Genomic DNA, 8,874 nt, shown 5'->3' on the forward strand with positions numbered 1-8,874 from the left:
GAAATGATAGACTATTTCTACTTTGTATATCGGCATGATAGGAAGGGTGGGAAAGAATCAATAACATACTTTGCTGCACAAAATCATTTTTCAGACTAATACATAAACCTATGACAAGGGATCATAAGTAGACATTACTGTGTTGTAAGTGGATGCAAGTCAGAAACGTTGAGAAGTCTCAAGGTATTAATTTATTAATGTCACTTAATAAATATTAAGAGTTAGGATTTAGTCCCACTCTCCCCTCATCTAAAACCTGTTAACTATTGAATCACAATCAGTGGATCAAACCTGCAGTAAAATGTTACTTTACCGCTCTGATGGTGTCTGTCCAGACCTGGATCTCGGTCCTCTGCTGTGCCCCAAAGGTTCCATTCCTTTCTTCGCCTTAAGACAGATCATCGGTTTAAAAGGAAAATCTCATTTATATGCAGATGACATTCAATTATACTTTTCATTTGCAGAATCACAAATAAATTCCATCAAAGACAAAGTCATCCACTAATTTCCTGAAGGTAAACATGCTGGTTGTGAATTGAGATTTTGCACCAGACAGCCTCTTTCGAAAGCTGAAGGAATGTATCGAGTTTGTTGAATCTTCAGTTAAGTCCAGCTTCAGGCATTAAGACCAAGTCTTGGCTTTGTGCAAGTGCCTTGTTTGCTCCCGTTGTTACCATTTGAGGAATATCACTAATCTGAGCCCCGCTGTACATTCAGCTGGGATGGAGATTTTTTTTAAATGTTTTTTTTTTTTCCTCGTTATACTCACCCCTGACTCAAAACCAATGATAAAGACACCTTTAAAGTGATGACTCCAAGACTTCCTTTTAAGGCAAAAACCAAACACCACAGGGATGGTCCTGGAAAGTCATTATCAGCACTGTATGGAAACCAAAAGCCATAAATAGTCCGTCATCCTAACTTCACATCGTTGACTCATGAGTGATGAATGACAGATTTTAAGACATCGGTCTGTCACAAGGTAGTCAGTATTTGATGTCACATACAGTTTTGCAAATGAACCTGCATTTATGCCTTAAGAATGGAACTGGCTCGTGCCAAGAAGTCAACAAAGAGTAACTCATTTCAACATTTTATTGAATGAAGCAGCACAAAAATTACAAATGTTTAAAGAATACTTTTACTTTGAATATTACAAACGTTGTACCAAAGAAAACATCTGAGGGATATTAGCTAAGTCAAAAGTATATTGTGCAAATAACAAAAGATAAGACATAGTGTTACTGACCTTGGGTAATACTACAGTTAAGAAATGCGGACTTCTTTAAAAAAAAAAAGCACTAACGAAGCCTACTGTCCTGCTTGAAGTAGTTTTAATATATAGAAAAACTACCTGCACATTCCTCTTAAACCAAAATGAGTGAGGCCTGTTGTCAAAAAATAGAAATTCTCAGTTTTCTTTTGAAAATTATTGTAAGATCAACACTCTCACAACTGCCTTGCATTTCAAGCTTCACGCTTTCAGTGGAAAGAAAGAAAAAAATGCAGCAAAATGGCCTTCAATTTGAAAAAAAAAAAGGCCGTTTAGACACATGGCATTAGGATACAAACATTACTGGAAGACTAAGTTGTGCGTTTATAGCACTGGTGAAATGTATGCAGGTGTGATCTGCTGTTTGCAGCTAAATAATATGAACAATTCAACTTGAGACCACCTGCATTAGAGAGAAAGAGCCCATCATATATCTGATTTTGTGCTTGTGAATTTGAATGAACGAGTGTCTGGATGCGTTTGTGTTTTCGGAGTGTTTGTGTGCATGCGTGAGCTTGTGGGCCCCCTGGGACTCGGTGCATCCTGCCTTAAGATAGGTAAGATAGGAGGCCTCACAGACAAACTGTGTATGCACACCATAGAGAAGCGCTTCTGGTGTTCATGGCGAGTTTGTAGTAGTTAATACTGCTGGCGATGCAGTGCTAGTCTAGGCACAGGGTTAGAATCTTGTCCTGCTGGCCTGCCACCCTTGGCCACTGGAGCTGGAGTGAGGGGCGGCATATTGAGCCAGGATCATCCAGCTCAGGCTGGACTTCACAAATCAACTAGTGGCTGGTTCTTTCCTCTGATGCTGGAGCATGTCTGTCACGCTCACTATGTCCTCCTCGGGGACCTAGAACATAGAAAAAGAAAGTTAAAAAAAACAAGCGGGTTCACTTTTTGAGATCTCTATATATAGAGGTACACATTCTTATTTCTTGCCTAATGTTTGCCTGTGAAACAGACTTTGAGAAATGGTCTTATAATACTGATTTCCAAATGATCGTGATTGTTTCAGTAATTATTCACTGAAATAAGACTTGTAGTGTAGCTTCTAATGACGAAGCTTTGCTCTGTCCAATGTTAAGATATGTCCTCAACCCAGTTTCTTATTGTGGCTACTCGTTTAGCTTCCTAAATGTCTTCCATCCTTTTCATTGTAACTCTTTACAAAAATGTCACTCAGCTGGCTATTCCAACACAACTCTGCATTATGAAAAGAAGATGAACAAAAAGACTTCAGAGTAACATGGGAAGAGGCAGCAAAACAGGCTGATATCAAACAGTGAACAGTGACACCACTAAGGTTTACACGGTTTGGGCACGAATTTAATTCCATGAAAATGATTAAGAGCAATGACTTCTATGACTAAGTACTGTGTTAAGCTCAATGACATGCTAGATTGCATTGTACAGCTATAAAAAAGTGCATTCTAAAGGTAGGAGTGTAAGAAGAACTATTGAATAATGTAGGGAATACCCAAAGACTCCCATGTTGTTAATTTGAAGTATTTCATACTTTAGACGTCTCAGTCACTGCCTGGAATGTTTTTTTTAATCTACCAACTATTCTTGGCAAGATTCCTCCCTTCTTATCTTCTCTTCTACATTTTGTTCGCAGGACTTGTTGCATTGTGTTGTTCCTAAAGTCGGAACTGAATTGGGAGGGAAACGTTTTAGCTTTTCTGCACCTACTGGATGGAGTAATCTACAGACTGATCCTACACTTCAAAACACAGTAACCCTGAGTCAGCTAAAAACTATGGTGAGTCCAGGATGTCTGAACTCTGATGCGGCTTTTCTTGGCCAGGTCGTCCCTTGTAAAAGAGATCTTTGAATTAGCTCAATTAAGCGATACAGTGTTTCTAACTGGAGCTGCTGGACTATTTGTGATGTGACCAATCACTTCAATGGTGGGTGGTAGTTCTGAGAGAGGCCATCCTCTTCCCTTTAATCTCAATGGGACAAAAAGTAAGTTGATTTACCAGCCAAACTATCTCAGACTTGAAGGTTGTATGAATACTTTGCGATGTGATTCAAAGACGAGGGAGAACAGAAAGATACGGGATGTCTATTAAAGCAGTAATAGGAGACACATAAGGCAATTCATCTACGGTGCAAAAGGGTTTTATAGTTCACTCCATTTAACCTCATTTATTTGGTAAAACCTTTTAAACAAACCCACACATTAAGTTGAGGGTTGGGGCCTAACCCTCAACTTAATTTGTGCAATTTCAGCATTACTTATGAGGTAACTTCGTCAATTCACAAACAACAAAAACACTGTTTAACATGGATATACTGAGAGTAAGTTAAGTTAGATCAGGCTGAAAAATATGTTGACATTAGGTGTTTCATTCAAAATGTTTACCCAAACCTAATGTGTTATAACATCTAGGAGAATATTTAATATTGTCTAAATAGTTCAATACATCTTCTCTATACATTCAACGCATAAATTGTAATGAATTTAATAACAATAGTTAATAATGTTAAAAGAATGTCTACAATTAAATGCATCTTTAAAGACACTATAGTGTTCACACATTAAGCTGGACACATTTTGAGAATATCTAAATAAAATTGATTTTGTCAGGTCAAGAAAACAGTGTTTTTAAAATCAAATATTTAGAGAATCCTTTGAATCAAATTGTATTTCATTTCTTTCCTCAAACTTAAAAGGCATTCACTGATCTCAAGCTGGTTTGGAATCACCCGTCTCAAGCATTCCTCATGTGTAAACCTCAAAGGAATGCTGGTAAACGTGACATTTTCTTGGTCCTTATCCGTCTACATCTCCCACATTCAGAAACAAGAGCCAAACCTTAAAACATCTGAGCTAAGAATAAATCATTTTTGAGTCAAAAAGTTTTGACTTCCATGACAGCGATGGTGGTGTCCTAATTAAAATGACGTGAGGACGTTGGACTCACCAGAGCATGGTCGAAGCTGAAGGTGCTTATGTAATAGGCAGAGATGTCGCTGTCAGCCAAAGGCTGAGATATCTGGGCAACAATACCGCATTCATCTAGAAACAGAGAGTGGAGGAGAAATACACTGATATTAGCATCACAATCATAAAGCCAGATGTAGTATTGGATGGATAGATAACCATGTGATAACATGGATTCTCTTACAGATATCATATTGTTGTCATTTTGTCTGTTCTGTATTCATTTAAAGTCCAACACGCATATGAATGGAACTAACGTCTTTTATAAGTAAAAGAAATGTAATACAATAACACAAGACAATAGAACCGATACTACTGGAAGACCCATTCACATATTTTAGTGAAAACTACCCAATAACTGCAGTTTCTACTTAAACTTACACGATAATAGATAGTTTATTACAGAATAAATAAATTAAAGGGGGAAAAATATAATTCACATTCAGAGTTGGTATAACCTGAAAGATTTCTGACACCAGTCAGACATCAAAATCCCCTGATCAATCCCAGCAGGGGGAGCAGATCCAGAAGCAGGTTGGACTGTCCCACCTGACTGACTAACCTGTATGTAGAGTAAATGAATACATGTCTGAGGTGTTTGAAAGAAAGTGGCCTTACCAAAGCCCAGCGGTTGTCCCCCTATACGGACCATTCTCCACAGCTCCCCGGATGAGCTCGTGAAGAGGAGATCAGCAGGAAACCTAAAGCACAAAGAACAAGCACTGAATTCCACTAAGTGCAAACGTACACAAGAACGTTTCAGAGACGCACAAAGGAAAACCCTCTCATAGCAATCGCCAGACAAAAGCTTGCAAATACAGATGCTGAAACACCTGGATTATGGCTGCACAATTAATCAAAATTGCAATATGGCTTATTGCAAATTTTAAATATCGGTTAAAATACCATTTTATATCAAACACTGCAGTGCTGCGGAGATATCCCGGCCCACACATCCTATTCTACAGACTTAAGAAAACATCTTCGTTTAGCACAGATCAAATGCAATATCTGTTAAAATAATCACAATTAGATATTTAATTTCAAAACCGTTCAGCCCCTCTCTGCTGAGTGCTGTTTGCTCCACTGTTTGTGCCATTCCAGCATTTTAAATGTGCATCATTAAGGAGTCATAGGTGGGCTCGGCTAGAGGGTCGTATTAAGAATTCCTACTTTCTCTGAGCCTCAGTGTCCATCACCAGTGAGATGTAGCCATCGATGAGGGAGAAGGAGAAGAACGTGATGCAGTCCAAGTCCTGGCTGGGAGACGACTGTGCATCCTCTTTAGGACTACGGAGGAAAAGAGAACATTTGGTGAGACAGAGTGGCGAAGACGGCCACAAAACGGGATTTATGTAAGTCACATCATAGAATATTTGTCAATACAGACAAAAGAAAACTGTTACAGACAGAAGTCCAGGGTAGGGCAGAAAGCTTATTTCATTTTACATTTCAAATTTTGTTTAATTTAGCAATTTAGATAGTCTCTGTGAAGTTCGTATTGTGTTACCTCACACAGGGCTTGTAAATGTATCTTCTTGGATTAAGAATAAAATAAAGAAAGCAAGCAATACAATAAAACCAAAGCCTTATGTGCACAATCATTTTCTATGTTTACAATATCTGGTTGTGACAAATGGTCAGTGTGTGTCTCATATTCAAGTTTTCACTAATCATGTCAGGACATCATGTGCTGCCACCTTGTGTGTTTACAGAGGTACTGCAGCGGTGCGAGTGAAGCGAGCGTCTCACTTGTTGGAATAAAAGAGGACGTCAATGAGCGTGGTGGCGATGGACGGCAGTGTGTCCGGGTCCAGAGACATGACACAGAACTGGTTCTGCGGGATCAGCACCGGGTGAACTGTCGGCTGGATGGCTGGAAGAGCAAAGACAGTGTTCGTCTGTAAGAACAGCTGAACTAGAACCAGTTTTTTTTTTTTTTCAGATAAAAGCATTAACAGATTGCATATTCTAGATCTCATATAAAATTAAAATAAAAAGACATTTTTATAAATGTAAACTGTAACATTGTCCATACTTGTTTACCTTTTGGCAAATTAGCACCACTTAAAGTAGGCTGAAATGCAAAGACCCTGAAAAAAGCTGAAAAACGTGATGATTCTCAGGCAAGTCTTTATATGATGTCGTGACTGCAATGTTTGTTTAAGTCAAACATTGCGTTCTTAAGCACAACAGGTGTCCTTCAACAGCAAGTTCCTCTCTCTATAAATACATATTTCATTACACCCTTCATAATGTCACACAGGGTGTTAGTCAGAAGTCAGACTTGAACATGATGCAACTAATGTTAAGCACACTTGTTTTTGTAATTTAGTATCCCATGCATATAATGCATTATGTTGTTTCCTTTCAGTTTATTTTCTTTTATAGCTATTTAAATATATATACATATAAAAAAAACCTCTTATAAAAACAAAACTGTTCCCACTTGTTTCAATTTATTAAAAATGTATGAAACAACTTTTTTTTCGAGTGTTAATGTTAAAATGATAACACTGCTGTCTTAAGAAGGCGGCTGCAGTTGTGCCTTTAATACTGTATTTAGAATATGTATATGACGCATATTTATGTTTAGACTGTCCCACGTTTCTCAATTAAGTTTTTTTTTTTTAGACTTTTACTTTTGTAACTCCTTCAATTCTGGAGAAACAGCAATGATGCATGTTTCACTCACGTCCGATTTGTGACATGTGACAAATTTTTACATCTTTACACTTTAGAAAAAGAACCTGAAGGTGGTGCTAGAGGATCTTAACTTCATCCTCAAACAAAACTCTGCAAATTGCCAGGCTGAACACGCCTCAAAATCCGTGAGTTTGTGAGTGTGAAGATCATGATTGGGCCCCGAGTCTGATGTAAGTGAATTCAAACTAAACGGGACAGCGCCCTCTTTACCTTCTTTGCCGTTCTTCTGGAGGCCGTTGGAAACGTCCTGACAAAGCACAGGGACTGACTCTCCTCCCACCTCCTTGTAGATGTTGAACTCCTCCTCCAGGGTGCTGATGACCACGGACAGGTCCTTCTCTCTCACCTACACCACACGGATGTGGAACATTAACACCACACAGTGAGTTCATTTCACATACACGGTCAGATTTCATCATGTCGTTTCAGGCAACACCGGCTCATTTTAAGGAAACACTTGAGCTCAACCAGCACGTCAACCATTAATTTATTTGCTGACCCAAGCGTCTGTCAAGGTGTTATCTATTTTTGCCTACTGAACACTTTCACGTTATACATCAACTAACTTTTTAGTGCCTTCAGCTCTGTTGGGAATTAATTCCTTCACAGCAAAACGAGTGAGCGGGCAAAATGCAGACACCGTGGCTTCTTTTGTCAGGCAGCGCTCGGTAGGTGGAAAGGCTTCACTGTGACTTTAGAGGTCTTTTATGCAATTTAGAGATTCTGAAAAATTGCTCCAGACGTCTCTGAATTATACAAGAGTGAACAGCTTTACTGCGCCTCGTTCATGTTAACAGCATTCGTGTGACGCGCTGATTGGACTGGAGTGGAACAGAAGTGGAGCAAATACTGAGGAAGCAAAAAGACGGAAGTAGGCGGGACTTCACCAGGATGAAGTCGGTCTGATAGGTGGAGAGCATGAAGACGGAGACGTGCTGCTGGGCCAGAGGGGCGATGACCGACTTGGCGATCTTGGTCACGCCAACGGCCTGCGAGCTGCTGGAGGCGTTGCCATTTGAGACCACGTTGAGCGGCAGCCAGATGGAGCTTTCTACCTTGAGATGCTCGGAGGGCTGGAGCTCTGCGCGGGGACAAGAGGAGAAAAAGTTGCTCAGTGAGACAGTGGGCATCGGCACAATATCCACGACTAATGTCTTTAAGTGAACATGACCAACTAGCTGTGATTTACAAGTCAGAAGATCTGGCTCAGTTGTATTTTAGACATTTAGGTTACTGTTTCAACAGTATTTCAATGTGCGTCTTTTACATCTTTGACATGTGCACAGAGGTCAGTGCTACACCACCAATGCTACTGGGTTGCATCATGGGAATTGTAGGATGTTTTTGAATCTTGACACAGAGCAAAGATGGAAAAAAAAGTCAGGATATCTTGCCCTTTTTGCTCCACCAAGTTTGACAATTGAATTCTTTGAAATCACAGCTGCAAACACTAGTAGCGTCAGGTTGACATTATATGCAAGTAATCGGAGCCAATCAAGAAAAACAGAGCTTTAAAGAAGCCAGAAATGCACTTTCATCTACATTAGAATAAAATATTATACTCAAATCTCAAGGGGAAAAGCATGTCACACCCCAAACACAACCAAACTGCACTAGTGGGAACAGGAAGAGGGACAGCAGTTACTGAGCTAAAACAAACCACCAGGTATGTGAAAGATGTACATCCAACTGTTATGCAACCAAACATTTCTAAAGTGATTACAATGACGATTTGGAAACTTCACAGTAAAACCCCCCCTTTTAATTAAGTGCTAAACGTCTTCCCCTCATCACAACTTTACATTACCGGTGATGTATCGTTATGTTCGTGAAGGAGTAAACTATGAGGCAGCTTTAAGTAACAACTTCCTCTTGATTGCTGCTCAGTATAACTAACACACACACACACACACACACACACACACACACACACACACACACA

General features: G+C 39.5%; 2 protein-coding genes across 2 annotated transcripts in view; both read right to left on the reverse strand.

Moving 5' to 3' along the window:
* Positions 1-250: 250 nt before the first annotated feature.
* Positions 251-8,874, reverse strand: part of castor1 (cytosolic arginine sensor for mTORC1 subunit 1) — a 15,745-nt gene continuing 7,121 nt past the window's right edge. The window contains exons 3-9 of the mRNA XM_031849071.1: positions 7,820-8,013; positions 7,143-7,278; positions 5,979-6,102; positions 5,400-5,516; positions 4,845-4,927; positions 4,207-4,301; positions 251-2,126 (exon numbers count right to left, since the gene is read on the reverse strand). Coding sequence (XP_031704931.1) covers positions 2,055-2,126; positions 4,207-4,301; positions 4,845-4,927; positions 5,400-5,516; positions 5,979-6,102; positions 7,143-7,278; positions 7,820-8,013 — 821 coding nt within the window. The 3' untranslated portion in view covers positions 251-2,054. The remainder of the gene's footprint in view (positions 2,127-4,206; positions 4,302-4,844; positions 4,928-5,399; positions 5,517-5,978; positions 6,103-7,142; positions 7,279-7,819; positions 8,014-8,874) is intronic.
* nipsnap1 (nipsnap homolog 1 (C. elegans)) overlaps positions 7,995-8,874 on the reverse strand; it is a 16,146-nt gene continuing 15,266 nt past the window's right edge. Inside the window, exon 13 of the mRNA XM_031849072.1 lies at positions 7,995-8,013. The gene's annotated coding sequence lies outside the window, so the exon portion shown is untranslated. The remainder of the gene's footprint in view (positions 8,014-8,874) is intronic.

This window comes from Anarrhichthys ocellatus, unplaced genomic scaffold (assembly GCF_004355925.1).
Source record: "Anarrhichthys ocellatus isolate YVR2014 unplaced genomic scaffold, GSC_Weel_1.0 scaffold9, whole genome shotgun sequence".
NCBI classification, from domain to species: Eukaryota; Metazoa; Chordata; class Actinopteri; order Perciformes; family Anarhichadidae; genus Anarrhichthys; species Anarrhichthys ocellatus.